The following is a 16359-nucleotide window of genomic DNA, read 5'->3' on the forward strand; positions in this document are numbered from 1 at the left end:
AATGCAAGTAAGAATGCACTCTGAGAGGGAGGGTGCGCTCCGGAGGAGGGAGGGTGCGCGCCGAGGGGCGGGCGCCGTGCTGCACCCGGGGACGGGGGGCGCAGCGGCGACCCGCCCCGGGTGTCAGCCGCCCTCGCTACGGCACTGAGTCTAGGCACATTATGTTCCTATCCTCCAAGAACGCCTCTTCTAATGGCAGCTGAATGATCACACACTGTACAACAAATGTTATACTACTACTTATTTCTGTAGCATTAATAGATGTATGCAGCACTGTACACAAACCCGTTAGTCAGTCCCTGCTCGACAGAGCTTACAATCTAGTGAGGGAAAGTCATTTTCAGTGAAGCAATTCTCAACCTAAATTGCTATTTACCCATTTAAATGGCTTGGAAATGTGTCCTCTCGAACGTTACTATTATAACTGTTCTCTTCTAAAAGAGTTGCTAGTCAATCCCAAATTATAATAGTATCAGATGCAGTGGCGTAGCCACAGGTGGGCCTGGGTGGGCCAGGGCCCACCCACTTAGGGCTCAGGCCCACGCAACAGTAGCACATATTTAGCGGTAGCTGGTGGAGATCCCAAGCTCTGCCAGCTGAAGACTTTCCCCTGATCGTAACAAAATTCTACTCCCCACAATACTGGCACCTGCGCATGCTCAGTTTTCAGTGCATGCCTGCTGCAGACTGCCAAGGTGGAAAGAAGCATTCTCCTGCCAGCTGAGATATTTTTTTGGTGGTGGTGGGGGGGAGAACATTTGGTGCCCACCCACTTCTTACCTAGGCCCACCCAAAATCTGTTGTCTGGCTACGCCCCTGATCAGATGCCCAATGAATTCCATCTCCCTGAACACTTTTATACAAAACAAAAAGGGGGAAACAGGGAGAATTCAAAATAGGCTGTGACCACAGCCGAGCTTAATTTCAGTGAGAACAGCTGAGATTTAAAGCTCTATACATCATTAATACTCCCTATATTTTGTATCCCTTAATTAATTGCCTTTTTTAAAATCAAACACTTATTTTACTTTACAATTTTATATATTTTATTATAAAGAATCAAGGTTGTGAAAAATTCAATGGGAATCCATGCAAGCAAAACTTCCCAACCGTTGACTGAAGAGCTAAACATAAATATGTCCAAAAACAAACAAAGCACCAGAAATGGAGGAACAGGAAGAAGCGAAATTATCTTGACTTGTGCTCTGTTGTCCAGGCAGCACCGGGGTCCCTGATGGAGAATTTTGAAATAGGGATTTCTGTTGGACGTTTGGGACAGTTAGTGCAATAGGAACGGAGTACAAGTTATAGCGACGGAATTCAAACATGCGTGGGATAAGCATAAAGGAATCCTGTGCCAAAGGAATGGATCCTCAGGAGCTTAGTCAAGATCGGGAGGCGGGGCTGGTGGTTGGGAGGCAGGGATAGTGCTGGACAGGCTTGTACGGTCTGTGCCAGAGCCGGTGGTTGGGAGGCAGGGCTGGTGGTTGGGAGGTGAGGATAGTGCTGGGCAGACTTATACGGTCTGTGCCAGAGCCGGTGGTTGGGAGGAGGGGCTGGTGGTTGGGAGGCGGGGATAGTGCTGGGCAGACTTATACGGTCTGTGCCAGAGCCAGTGGTTGGGAGGAGGGGCTGGTGGTTGGGAGGCGGGGATAGTGCTGGGCAGACTTATACGGTCTGTGCCAGAGCCGGTGGTTGGGAGGAGGGGCTGGTGGTTGGGAGGTGGGGATAGTGCTGGGCAGACTTATACGGTCTGTGCCAGAGCCGGTGGTTGGGAGGAGGGGCTGGTGGTTGGGAGGCGGGGATAGTGCTGGGCAGACTTATACGGTCTGTGCCCTGAAGAGCACAGGTACAAATCAAAGTAGGGTATACACAAAAAGCAGCAAATATGAGTTATCTTGTTGGGCAGACTGGATGGACCGTGCAGGTCTTTTTCTGCCGTCATCTACTATGTTACCTTATCTTATTTAGCACACCCACTAACTGTATAGATAGATAAGCAGCCTTCTAGTTCTATATTTCAATATTTTTGCATTGTTGAAGCCATACGATTATTTACTTGTTTCTAAGTTTTGTACTGTTTATAAAAAAAATTTCAATAAAATATTGAAAAAAAGAAAAATGGAAAAATAGCATAAAATTTTCCATAGTCTATCCAGATGAAGCCAGGATGCTAATTTATTTATTTATTTATTAGGATTTATTTACCGCCTTTTTGAAGGAATTCGCTCAAGGCGGTGTACAGTAAGAATAGATCAAACATGAGCAGGAGGCAATTAGAGCAGTAAAAATATTCGAATAACAATACAAAGTATGGCATGGTATACTACTTGCAATGACAACACAATATGTACTAGAACATTATAATTGGTAGTGAAGGGTAAGGCAAAGTTGTAATATATAGATGAGTAAGAAAGTAGGAAGAATTAGAAAGTAAGGTGATTGATTTGAAGAAAGTTGCACGTGAACACTTATCCCCATTCTTCAAGATAGGTCAGTATATAAACTAAATTCAAGTTATCCCTCAATTTTGTCTTTATCTTATTCATGACAGCGGAGGAGGTGAAGGCACTGAAATCTCGTGTGACAGAGTTGGAAAGCCTGAGTCACACTAATCGACTTACCTCTGTGGATATCAATGGTTTAAACCTTGCAAAGTCAGAACGCATACATGACCTGAAACACCGAACGGAAATCAATACCTTGGATGCAGATTTTCACGGTCAGACACGAGAGAACCTGTGGCTGTATATACGAGACAGAATGCGGACAGACAAAGACCTAGGTGAGGATCAAATCTGAACGAACTGAAAGCAAACGCCCGCTTTCTAGGACTGTGCGTGGATAAAAAAAAAAGTCTGTTTCATTTTGGTTTTGTTTTCTATTTATTTTATGATTTTTTCATTTTCTTTTATTTTCAAAGAATGTCAGTTCAGCAGGTAATAAATCAACTTTAACATATGCTAAAACGGTTTAGGGCCAGATATTCAAAAAGACTCTGCCAATATTCAGAGGCATTGCAGGGCCCTTTTATTAAATTGTGCACTAATAGAAATTGGCGCAGGCCAAGCGCCATGTGACCCATCAGTATAAAATAGGATGCACAGTATTTAGGGATGCTTTTACTGAACTGCGCTAAAAAGTGGCATGCGGTAGTGTGGACATGTGAAATTGGCAGGCGCTAGGGCCATTTTTTACCGCGGCTGGGAAAAAGGTTTTTTTTTTTAATGGGGGCAGTAAATGGCCATGTGGAGACATCGAAAGTAGCGTGTGGCTATTTCCTGCCTGAGCCCTAGCAGTAAGGGCTCATGCACCACTCGTGCGGTAATCAGGCAGCTCGCACCAATGTGGCTACATTGCTGATTACCACTGGGAATGCCCCCCCCCCCCCCCCCCCCCACGGTAGAAAATAGAAAATTATTTTCTACCGTGGGAAACGGAGCACGCCGACCTCGAAACTACTGCAGGGTGTCTGTGCTACCACTGCAGTAGTGACATTTTGGCACACGCTACCCAGGCCTTAGCCCTAGTGCTGCTTAGTGAAAGAGCCTCTAAGCGTGTGCTAATGCCTCTCAGCACACGCTAAGCTTTAAAGGGCCCCAATGTGATCGCGCCACTGAATATTTTTACAGCTTCCTCAGCATTATTCAGATAGTGCTGGTGATGAGCAAGATTAAAGCATGAGCTTTCTGGCTAACTTTACCGTTAAGTCATCGATCAGGCCACAATCTGCATCGCTCTACAGATAAAAGTAGACCCAGGAAAAAGGCTGTTAGGGTTGTGCAAACTTTAAAAATGCAGTCAAAGTTTACCAACCAGTTTGATGGACCTAAATAGGGCTGCATGTTTGTCAAATTAGTTTAATCCGAGACAAGGGGTGAGATGCTCCAGGAAAGCTTTATTAGGGACCCTACATGGTCCGTGTTTCGGCTTTTAAAAAAGCCTTCATCAGGGGTCGATAAGTGGTTGCTCATAAAATGTCGTCTCTGAATAAAATGAAATAGACAGTATTGCCTCGTACCAACAGGTTCAATTTGAAATAGTATTTTTTTCAATACTATTTCAAATTGAACCTGTTGGTACGAGGCCATACTGTCTATTTCATTTTATTCAGAGACGACATTTTATGAGCTCCATTGTCTGTCAGTATATATTCTGTGCAACCACTGATCGACCCCTGATGAAGGCTTTTTTAAAAGCCGAAACACGGACCGTGTAGGGTCCCTAATAAAGCTTTCCTGGAGCATCTCACCCCTTGTCTCGGATTGATCTCTTGAAGTTGTGTTTTTCCACTTTTTTCTTTTTTGTTGAACTTTTGTGGAAACTTCGAACCCCTTTTTGTTTCTGCGGTTGTCAAATTAGTTTGACACCCTGGTGGCTGTGGTGGGGGGGAGAGGTTAAACACTGAACAGATGCATCAAAGTCCAAGCATTTGTGTGGCCCTCAGTGGGTAGATTCAATGCAGATTAAAGAGTTGCACCCAGTAAAACAGGAATATAAGATCAGCCTTAAAATGATTATGGCGGTTGACAAATTCTAGAAAAGTGGGCATGCTTGTATTTGTCTGATGCCAGACATGGATGTGTCCTAACCAGAAAGGTCACTGCAATGATATATAAAGATACTATCTTGATTGCAAATAAGACATTTATTTATCTATTTTGTAACCTGCCTATTGCGTAGATGGGTACAGAAAAACATGCACAAATGTAAAAACATTTAAAAGTCACACAAAAACAAACACGCTGAGATTCCCCCTAAAACAACCAAGCAGAAATACTACTCCATCAAGTAGATGTAATAGCATAAACCCATTTTAAAAAATAAAGCCTGAGAAAAAAAAGATACGAAATGCAACCTAGGCAATATTTTGACCTTCAGAAAACAAAGAATGGAGGAAAATCAACTTCACTAAATATTTTCATTTTTTTCATTTCAGCATATTTCAAGGGAGAGAGGGGAGAGCCTGGACAGAAAGGTAAACAGATGTTTCATTCTTTGAAAAAGAGAATTTCTACTGTATGGTTTCTCAAAACGTGCAGCAAATCAGTTAAATAGAACATTTAGTGGCATAGTTATCAATGGGCCTCTTTTACTAAACCTCGCTAGCAATTCCCACGCAGCAAATGCGACGCAGCCCATTCAAAATTAATTGGGTGGCAGCACATTTGCCGTGCCGGAAATCGCTAGCGCGGTTTAGTAAAAGGAGCCCAATGTGTGTTACCGTTAAGATGTATTATTTTACCACTGACTCCTGCTATGTCAGTACAGGTCCCATTTTATGCAGTGAGACCTAGTTAATAATAACTGGGGTGAACAGTAGAATAACATGTCTTAATGGTAGCCCACGCTGATAACTTTCCCCTCTTAATTAAAGAAAAGACAAATGTCTTTAGAAATGGAAATCACTGCTGTATGTAGTAAAAGTGAGCCAAGTATAGGACAATCAAGCCATTGTGACATCACTGATGAGGTTAGCTTTTAGGCATTGGTGCAATGAGGCATTATGACATCACAAGATCAGCTCTGGTTAAATCACTGCTATATGTAATAAAAGTGAGCCAAGTATAGGGCAATCAATCCATTGTGACATCACTGATGAGGTTAGCTTTTAGGCATTGGTGGAATGAGGCATTATGACATCACAATATCAGCTCTGGTTACCAGAGACTGAAACTCTTCACACTAAGAGGCCATTTTACCAAGCTGCGGTAAAAGGGGCCCTGCACTAGCAGCAGTAGCCATTTTTGCTGCGCACCAGGGCCCCTTTTACCACAATGGGTAAAAAGCCCAAAACAAGAAATGGCTGTGCGGTAAGTTTGCACTTGCAACATGGCCATTTCGGAGGGAGCATTTACTTCCACCCACCGAGGTGATGGTAAGGGCTCCTGCGCTATTTTGGTGGTAACTGGGCAGTGCAAAGTACCGCTGGGCAACCCCCTCATGAAATAGTTTTCCAATATTTCTGCTAGCGCCATAAACGCCATGCATTGGGAGTGCAACTACTACCGGAGCCTGCATTGGGCCAGCAGTAGTTCTGGATTGCTGCGCAGCAACGCAACCCTTTAGTAAAAGGGCCCTTACGGGAGGAAGTTATCAATGTGGGCTAGCATTAAAAGTTTTTTTTGGGGGGGGGGGGTTACTACTAATTTGTGCTATTCTAGCACAGATCCCAGTTTATGCAATGGGACCTAGTTACTAGTAAGAGTTAACTGGGATTAACAGCAGAGGCGTAGCCAGACTTCGGCAGGAGGGGGGTCCAGAGCCCGAGGTGAAGGGGCACATTTTATCCCCCCACCCCCACCATTTTGACCCCCCCCCCCCCGTCGCTGCCACCACCACCCTTGACCCCCCCCCCCCCCCCGCGCCAACCCTTTCGACCCCCCTTTCCCACCGCCGTCACCGTCGGGTACTTTTGCTGGCGGGCGGCCGCATTGCTGATCTGCAAGTCTTCTTTTCTGTGAGTCTGACGTCCTGCATGTACAACGTGCGCCGGAGAACAGGACTTCCACTGGCGGGGGTTGGGGACCCCTGCCAGCAAAGGTACCTGATGGTGACGGCTGCGGGGCGGGGAGGGTTGGCAACGGGAGGGGGGGTCAAAGGGGTTGGCGGCAGGGGGAGCCAGGGTCAAATCTATAGGGGCCCATGCCCCCTTGGCCCCATGTAGCTACGCCCCTGGTTAACAGTAAAATAACCCAACTTCACAGTAGGCCAGGATAACTTCTCCACTTAACAGGAATATCCGCACACACTAACTGTTCTCTTTTTTCCCTCAGGTGATATGGGAATACAGGGTTCTAAAGGTGAGATTCAGATTCAAGACTTTCAACTTTATTGGCAATTTGTGCGTGATCTCTCTGCTTTAACATCCTGCCTGGCAGTTCTGCTGACTCTAAAATGCAGATAAAGGACACATCAGCAGAGCATGATGTGACAGGCTTCCATGCTACAATCCCTTAGATAGCTCTAGCAGGTCCCGGTATGGTAATACCGACAAATGCCATTCACTTTGAATTGCTGTGCAGGAGCCCGCTAGCGCAGCTATAAGAGGCCCAAAATGCTGTAAGTCAGTCAAGGTCAATATTTTTCAAACTGCCCACCTCCTAGTTCATTAGCATTGAAGGACAGTAAAAGCAAGTTTGGCATGCCATGGCCCAGTGAACTTAAGAGTTGCAAATACTGCTTGAACCCTGGCCATCTGGTCAAACAGTCAATGAGAAAGGAAATGTTCATGCCATCAGACTATAGCAACATACAATATGCCACCAAGATCAAGCAAGCATGACAATAAAGTATGATCCTCATCTGTGATTTCAAAATCGGTCAGAATTGATCAGGGGGGTATTTTGTAGGTATCAACATACCTTCCTTGTAAAAGCTTCCCAAGATTCCATGGTATATTAAACTTTTTATTGGAAATCCACTATCTCTAGAAAAGACTTTTGAATGTTGTTGGGCATGAATATTCATCAAGGCAAAGGACTCAGGTGTATAAACCTTAGAGCTCATTTTTAATGATACATACATGCACATTATTATTATTATTATTATTATTTAGTGCATTTGATAATACCACTGAGGCCTTCACATAGGCATACAGTAATTAAGTATATAAGTACATAAGTATTGCCATACTGGGAAAGACCAAAGGTCCATCGAGCCCAGCATCCTGTTTCCAACAGTGGCCAATCCAGGTCACAAATACCCGGCAAGAATCCAAAAATGTACAAAACATTTTATACTGCTTATCCCAGAAATAGTGGATTTTCACCAAATCCATTTAATAACAGTCTATGGACTTTTCCTTTAGGAAGCCTCCAAACCTTTTTTAAACTCCGCTAAGCTAACCACCTTTACCATATTCTCTGGCAACGAATTCCAGAGTTTAATTACACGTTGAGTGAAGAAAACTTTTCTCCGATTCATTTTAAATGTACTACATTTAAATTCATCACATGCCCCCTAGTCCTAGTATTTTGGGAAAGCGTGAACAGACGCTTCACATCTACCCGTTCAACTCCACTCATTATTTTATAGACCTCTATCATATCTCCCCTCAGGCACCTTTTCTCCAAGCTGAAGAGCGCTAGCCGCTTTAGCCTTTCCTCATAGTACAATTTTGTTTTTCTATACAGGTACTAGTACTGTCCCTAATGGGCTCACAATCTATGCAGTATTAGTTTATATTGTTCTGGGGCAATGAAGGGCTAAGTGATTTGCCCAGGGTCACATGGAGCTGCAGAGACTATTGAACCCAGGATCTCACTCCACTGCTGACCATTAGGCTGCAGCAGGCGTCAAACCTGGCTCCCCAGGTCCACAACCCATTGCACTAGCCATTAGGCCACTCCTCCCATGTATGCACATTAGACCTGCCTTGGAGCGGGTGGAAATGTATGCATTTAGTTTCTCTGAGGTAGTTTTTAAAGGCCTTTATTGAAAAGATGCAATATGTGTACTTGTGTGCTTTGACAGTCTAGATTCCCTGTTATAAAATGTCCTCCTGAACACTCATTAGTAAGACAGCTGTCCAGCCTATTTCAGCCCTAAGCTAGCAAGTTAGACTGTGGTAGAATCCTGGCATAAAGCTAGACAGCTATGATATGGCTGGCTAGATTCAAGCATGCCGTTCCCACGTTCATCACATAGGTTACTGGCTGGTGCTTAAATTTGCTCTAGCTGGCTAAGCTCCCCCAACCCAGTCATGCTTCTGTGGCAAATACCCTTTTTTGAGTGCCTAGACATATGCACCTAATGAACTTAGCTGGCTACATTTAGCCAGTGTGCAGGGGAAATTTTCAAAAGCTCAGATCTAGCCAGTAAACTCATGAAATTAACAACTAGATTCTTTGCTAACCTCCCTCTTAGCATCTATGTCCTTAGTCTTCAAGAGCAGCTCAACTCCTGAGAAATGTGACAACATAAAAACTCACAGCGCCCTCTATAGGATGCACGTCTGGTTTCTTAAAATTGTAATCCACCACACTGAACTGTGAGGTGGATGTGGAATACAAGAACATTTTGTATTTGCATTTGTATTTTAATAAATTCACCATCAATTACCAAAGACTTCCAGAATGAACTGTAAGCAAAATCTGCTTGAATACATAGCGCCGGGCAACAGGGTAGTTAATCATTGACCGACATCATAATTCTCTAATTAAAGCATAATAAATGGGAAAGGGCTACAGTTATAGGGATAATGCAAGGCAATGGTTTTGTGGGAAATAAATGATTAATGTGTTTTTAATCCTTTGTTCAAACAGGAGATCGTGGGCTCCCGGGACCATCAGGTATGCAAATCTCAGTAGGATATTCCATCAGCTTGATGGATTGTGTAAAGTTACCAAGCCACTAAGGGAGATGATGAAAGATGAGGATAGAAATTCCAGGGTTACTACTGTAGCTGAAGTTTGTTAACACTCTGAATGTCTTCTATTTGCTTACTGCTATCCCTCGCTTCTGAAAATATCACTGATATAGGCTTAGAAATCTTTATTTCAAATTAAATTATGGCCAGGTACTAAGTGTTTTTTCCCATTGGCACAAAAGGGGTAAAACCCATAGCTAAGGTCACCATGCCCAGCTATGGCAACTAGATTTATGTAGCTGTGGCTAGGGAAAACAAACAGAAAAGTGGGCACAAAACCAGGAGTCCCAGAGACTGGATCACAGTAAAGCTAAAACCAAATTTTATTAATTAGTATATTTGACTCGACACAACCATTGTGTTTCGGCCAAAAGGCCTGCATCAGGAACAGTGGCGTAGCCACAGGTGGGCCTGGGTGGGCTGGGGCCCACCCACTTAGGGCTCAGGCCCATCCAACAGTAGCACATGGTAATGAAAATGCTGCTCTCCACAATATTGGCACCTTCGCATGTTCAGTTTTCAGCGCATGCCTGCTGCAGACTACCAAGGTGGAGACTGGAGAGAAGCATTTTCCCACCAGCTGAGATATTTTTTTGATGTGGGGGTGGGGAAGAGAACATTTGGTGCCCACCCACTTCTTGCCTAGGCCCACCCAAAATCTGCTGTCTGGCTACGCCCCTGATCAGGAATCTAAATACTAAGGTAGACAGCTAATGATGATCCAGAATAAGAAATACTGGCGAATAGTGTATAAATGGTCTTTAAAAAGACCTTTGTATTGAATTGTGGAACGGATCACTTGCGCGAAGGGTTCAGCAGTAAATTTACTGTGATCCAGTCTCTGGGACGTCCTGGTTTTGTGCCCACTTTTCTGTTTGTTTTACAAAGTATCCATGGGTCTTCTTTGAGTTCTCCACATTTTGTGGATTCTCTATTGGCTGTGGCTAGGGAAGACATCCCAAAATACTCACAGCACACGCTCACTTTCATGCTACCAGAAACATTTATAGAAGGTTGTCTATTCTTGCTAAGTTTCCCTTATTCGGTTAGAAAACAAAGGTAGAAATGGAAAAAACATATTTCCTCTTCACTCTCTCCTGTTATTGCTTTCTGTTCTCCGTGGCCCAGCAGTTTTTTTCTTCTGCTCATTTGGGCTTCCAGCTCAGTCACAACCCAGGGCTGGAAACTGGTGCCATAAGCCTTCATTTGCAACTTCCTGAGGATTATTTTCCCTTCTTTCATACCCCATCCAAACTTTCTTTAGTGTAATCATTGCAGGTATAGTCCTCAGACAGGGGTCACAAATCAGGATTCCTTCAGGAGCCCAATAATCGTGGAACCTAAATTCAGCCAGTAGGTGACACTGTTGTGCAACAGCTGGGACTCCCGAATGCCTTGGAGAAGGCTGAAGGGGAAATGCCTCAGTACTGAGGTCCCTTTGCATGATGTCTTTTAGCTTCTGTGAGGTGAACTACTTTGGTTTGCCCTGTGAGCATGGGTGTGCTGGTACATTTTTAACAACAGGCTCTTTCTACGGACGTAGCCAGCTCTGCAGTTGGAAGGGCTAGGGGTAGCCGGGGGGAGGGGGGAGCAACACTTGTCTCTCTGTCCTCCCTCCCTTCGTGCAGGCACGCTAGGCATACCTTTGCTGGCAGCCAATAAATGGACTGCCACCACTCCCAACGTCTTCCTCTGAGCAGCATGCTGGAACTTCTCACACATGCTTGAGAAATCCCAGCCTGCTGCTCAGAGCTGGAAACAAGGGGCGGGGAGCAGCAGCAGTCTATTTACTTGGCTGGCAGGGCTCAGCATCCCCACCAGCAAAGTAAAAGATAATTCAGAAGGGGACCCAAGCCCACATTTTGGGAGCCAGTTGTTAAAGTAGCCATGGAGGGCCCTACTTTAACAACCGGCTCCCAAAATTCTTAAAAACTTAACAACCGGCTCTTGCGAGCCTGTGAGAGCCTGCTCCAGCACACCACTGCCTGTGAGGGTATAAGGTGGTACATAAGCCTAACAATGCATATGGATTTTTAGATTACCTTTTCTGTAATGAAGGAGTTGCATAGTAGCTATTTCCCTTCCCAAGTGTGCTTACAATCTGACTTATATCTGAGGCAAAGGAGGGCAATTGACTTGCCCAAGGTCAGAGGAGCAGCTCCGGGATTTGAACTCTGGCTTTTCTGGTTTTCAACCTGCTGTTCTAACCACTGGGCAATTCTCTCTCTCTGCTGTGCTGAATGTCCAGGAGAGAGAAGAATGCACCCAGAAACTGAAGGATAAGCTCTAAGAATGTCAGGACAACTGAGTGTTCAAAGCTTTCCCAGTTAAGGAGCTGTCTCAGTTTATCCATATAGAAAAGCCTTAGGTAAAAAGGTCACCAAAGAAGGTTAAGGATAGGGTCACCATATGTCCGGATTTCCCCGGACATGTCCTCTTTTTGAGGACATGCCGCCGACAGTTGAAGCGGCCTCACGAGACTTCAACTCTCGGCGGCCATTTTGAATCCCGAGCCGAGACCGAGAAGGATGCAGGGCAAGGCAGCGCTCCGGGCAGGAAAGAGGGGGCTCTTTCCTGCCCCGAAGAGGTCACTAGACCACCAGGGCAGTAGATAGTAAGTAAGGGGAGGGGAGGGGAACATGTGACAAGGGTGAGGGGAGGTGACGGGGGGGGGGGGGGGCAGGGAGGGGAATATGTGACCCGGGGGCGGGGAATATGTGACAGGGGGCGGGGGTGAGAGCGAGAAAGGGCGGGGCGAGGATCCGAAAGGAACGTGGTGTGGGTGGGGCAGGGGGCATGATGTGGGCGGAGCAGGGGCGTGGCATGTGTCCTCTTTTTCAGAGGACAAAATATGGTAACCCTAGTTAAGGAGTCAGTGGTAACAGTATGTGACTTTGATTCTCATTGTGCATTCTCACTTTGATTCTCATTGTGCCTTCCTGCCTCTCTTGTGCTCAGTGACTTCTCCTTCCATGCATTGTGCACTACCTATAAACACATGCTCTCTCCAATATATCTTGTATTGCCTGCTTTAACTGGCTGAATGCAAACCCTTTTAGCTCCCCTTTGCCTCCTCTTACTTTCCTTAAGCCCCACCCCATGTCTTACCAGCAGTAAAATAACCAGGTCTCTGTTCACTGCAGGGCCTCAAGGGCTTCTTGGACACACAGGACCAGAAGGACCCAAGGGAACAAAGGGCAGTACAGGTAAGGACAAAGTTATCGTCATTTTATTTCCATCATTCAGTGTTCATGACAAGAGACTTGCAGGGGGGAGGGCAGGGGGTGTTAGCCATCTCTAGTGCTGACAGTTAACAGGTAGTGCCTAACAACGCCTGACAGGAACATCCAGTAGTGTTCTAAGGATGCACAAGCGTGTGCTTTCCTGCTCCTAAGAACGGGACTGCAAAAATTCACTCTACTGGTGAACATCTATTTCTCGACTTCTAACGCCCTACTGTCTGTCTAGAATGTTGCGCTCAATGCAACAGAACAGGCTCATTGTTCCCTCATTCTGTGACATTGTGTATGATTCCATTAGCTGTTCCACTTTCTCCATCCAGGGTCCAGAACAGGGGTGTATCTGCGTGAGCCCACGGGGGCCTGGGCCCCCGCAGATTTTGCCCTGGACCCCCCTCCCACCGTCGACCCTCCCCCGCCGTCACCGTGGGCTACCTTTGCTGACGGGGGACCCCAACCCCTGCCAGTCGAGGTCCGCTTCCTCCTGCCTCTGCCTTTAAAAATATTCCTTCAGCTGGTGGGGGATCCCAACCTCCGCCAGCCGAGCCGAGGTCTTTTAAGTTCTTCTTCATCCTCCGTGCTGTTCGAAGCTGCTGAATCCAGTTTCGGAGTCTGACATTGCAGCACGTTGTACGTGCAGGACATCAGACTCACAGAACAGTCTGTGAGTCTGACGTCCTGCACGTACAACGTGCAGCGACGTCAGACTCCGAAACTGGATTCAGCAGCTTTGAACAGCACGGAGGATGAAGAACTTAAAAGACCTCGGCTCGGCTGGCGGGGGTTGGGGTCCCCCGCCAGCAAAGGTAGGTGACGGCGGCAGGGGGGGGTCGGCAGTGGTGGCCGGGGGGTCAGCAATGGCAGCGGTGGTGGCGGCGATGGTGGCGGCGGGGGGGTATATTGTTCCTCCTCACTCTGGCCCCCCCTACCGCCGAAGTTCAGATACGCCTCTGGTCCAGAACACTGGAATGCTCTACCAAACCACCTCAGACTCCATTCTTCCCTTCAACTTTTCAAGACATTTAAAAATTTACCTGTTCAGGGATGCTTACTCTTAGACAGTTAAGCTCTGGAACTCTTTGCTGGAAGATGTAGTAAAAGCTGTTAACGTATCTGGGTTTAAAAAAGGTTTGGACAAGTTCCTGGAGGAAAAGTCCATAGTCTGCTATTGAGACAGACATAGGGAAGCCACTGCTTGTCCTGGGATTGGTAGCATTGGATGTTGCTACTATTTGGGTTTTTCTGTCAGGTACTTGTGATCTGGATTGGTCTCTGTCGGAAATAGGATACTGGGCTATATGGACCACTGGTCTGATGCGGTATGGCTATTCTTATGTTCTTACATAACCCCTTCTTTTTCTTATTACCATTGTAATTCTTTCCTCCTTCCCTCATCTTTGTAGCCCTTGTCTGTCCCTTCCTTCTCTTCTTGTCCCCTATATTAGTCTGTAAGCTGCCCAGACATTTGCTCAATGGGTGGCTGTGACAAAATGCCTATCCACCCACCCGGAGATAACCTTGCGGCCACCTGGAGGGTCTGCCCCAGCACAGCTCAGGTCTACCTGCACCTGCCACCTGTGCTCTACACTAGCACCCTCCACCCCACCGACTGGGTCTCACTTGCCTCTGGATGAGTCTCCCACTCTCAGGTTATTCCTCAGTAATTTCTATGTTACTTGGGCCACATTCTCAGGGGTCCCACAGTTCTCAGAAAGCACCCACAGACTAAAACACAAACCACCAGGATTCTTAGTCCAGACAAGCAGAGGCAATTAACTAAAGAAGGTTTATTGTCATAAAAATATTGAACAGTGAACCCTATAAACAGGTGGAAAAGAACAGGCAAACTGAATATGGATCAAATATAAAACTAAACATTTATCTACTACCTAAATAGTACCTGGGGAGTTCAGTAACAACATATAGCTGTTCACAGGTTATCAAATCTAACTGTTCACAGGGTCTCAGGAAAAGAGAACCTTCTCTTTCCACTCCCTTATCTGCAAGAAAAAAAAATTACTTCACAGCTTAAACTAACAGCTTTTGGCAGGAAGAAGAAACTGACAGTTCTGTAATAACTCTACAAACAAAATATAGTCACCACCTGCTGGACAAACATCATAAACAATAGCTATACCTCTTTCAAGCAGGAAAATTCCCTTGTTTCGCCACAGTGGGATAGTAAATCTTTGAATAAACTTGAAACTTGAAACTGGGGAAGGGCAAGAGAAGGGACAAAGCTGGATTACAGGGGCAAAAGGAAGGAAGGAAGGGGGTAGGGCCATGAATCACCCCTGGAGGAGCACAGAGCTAAAACTTTGCCTGGGGTGTCAATACCTTTTTCCTGGACTTGTAGGTGGCTACCTTCTGCCTTCCATCCTCAGGATCATGCACTTTATGAACACCTACATCTAAACTTTGCCATTTGATGGGAGGAAATTATCACTCTGAGGAACCTAGTGGGCTGGATCCCTTTGAATCTCAGCTGTATTGTGACATCACAAAGAGTGTTCTAAAAGTTATTCTTTAAACACAGTGCCTAGTTACAGTTAAACATTATTCCAAGAGCAAGCTAATTTAAGAATGTAACTAATTTGTTTCAACTGGGTAACCCCAAGTGTTTATACCATGACTACAGATCTCTGAAAAGCTACAGAAACTTAATTAAAACAGCAAAGCATTCAGAAACTATTTTTATATCTAGCAGCAGTCTGAAATCCTAGGAAATTATGGGTTTTTCCAGAAAAAAAAATACTGAAAATCAAATGGTGTTTCTAATCAAAAATAAAAGAGTTACACATCCTGTTTGTCAGGCAGAGCAGTAATCAGTTACAATAGCCACATAGTCAACAAAGGTCAACAAATTCTAGCCACACAAGCAAGCAATTACACGTAACAAGTTCCTGACCACTGATCCTTTAAAATGCCACCCAGGTACCTGAAGAGCTAACACATCCAGATGTAGAGTCTTTACTGTTGTTCTACAGGGGTTTCTGCTTTATGAAACCCCAAAATTTGTTTTCCGGACTCCTAGGTTTCCAGTGAAAGGAGGTGTTGCTGGTGTCATGGAGCCTTATTGTTGGAGCATGTTGAATTTACTACTACTACTACTATTTAGCATTTCTATAGCGCTACAAGGCGTACGCAGCGCTGCACAAACATAGAAGAAAGCCAGTCCCTGCTCAAAGAGCTTACAATCTAATAGACAAAAAATAAAGTAAGCAAATCAAATCAATTAATGTGTACAGGAAGGAGGAGAGGAGAGTAGGTGGAGGCGAGTGGTTACAAGTGGTTACGAATCTTGCATGGAATCTTGTCACTCTTTACGATTCCAGAATCTTGCTATTCTTTGGGGTTCTACATGGAATGTTGCTACTCTTTGAGATTCTGCATGGAATCTTGTCACTCTTTAGGATTCCAGAATCTTGCTATTCTTTGGGGTTCTACATGGAATATTGATACTCCTTGAGATTACTACTACTACTATTTAGCATTTCTATAGCGCTACAAGGCGTACGCAGCGCTGCACAAACATGAATTTCTTATGGAAGGTGAAGGTTGGACAGTCATTTTCAGCAGAAGAGAAAATGCTCGTGCTTGTTTTTCAGGTGAATCTGGTATGGAGGGACCCATGGGACAGAGAGGACGAGAAGGTCCACCTGGGCCTCGTGGTGAGCCTGGACCATCCGGATTTGGGGAGAAGGGAGACAGAGGTAAGAGGCTTTCTTTCATCCATTCTTCGTTAGAAAA

At 45.3% G+C, this 16359-nt stretch overlaps 1 protein-coding gene across 3 annotated transcripts in view; it reads left to right on the forward strand.

Moving 5' to 3' along the window:
* COL17A1 (collagen type XVII alpha 1 chain) overlaps positions 1 to 16359 on the forward strand; it is a 169466-nt gene that overhangs the window by 59505 nt on the left and 93602 nt on the right. For all 3 annotated transcript variants that reach the window (XR_003942098.1, XM_030202785.1, XM_030202786.1), the window contains 6 exons: positions 2555 to 2785; positions 4940 to 4978; positions 6777 to 6803; positions 9267 to 9293; positions 12514 to 12576; positions 16218 to 16322. Coding sequence is in view for 2 of the 3 variants with exons in the window: in XM_030202785.1 (XP_030058645.1) it covers positions 2555 to 2785; positions 4940 to 4978; positions 6777 to 6803; positions 9267 to 9293; positions 12514 to 12576; positions 16218 to 16322 (492 nt within the window). In the remaining variant the exon portion in view is untranslated. The remainder of the gene's footprint in view (positions 1 to 2554; positions 2786 to 4939; positions 4979 to 6776; positions 6804 to 9266; positions 9294 to 12513; positions 12577 to 16217; positions 16323 to 16359) is intronic.

Source organism: Microcaecilia unicolor, chromosome 5, assembly GCF_901765095.1.
Source record: "Microcaecilia unicolor chromosome 5, aMicUni1.1, whole genome shotgun sequence".
NCBI classification, from domain to species: domain Eukaryota; kingdom Metazoa; phylum Chordata; class Amphibia; order Gymnophiona; family Siphonopidae; genus Microcaecilia; species Microcaecilia unicolor.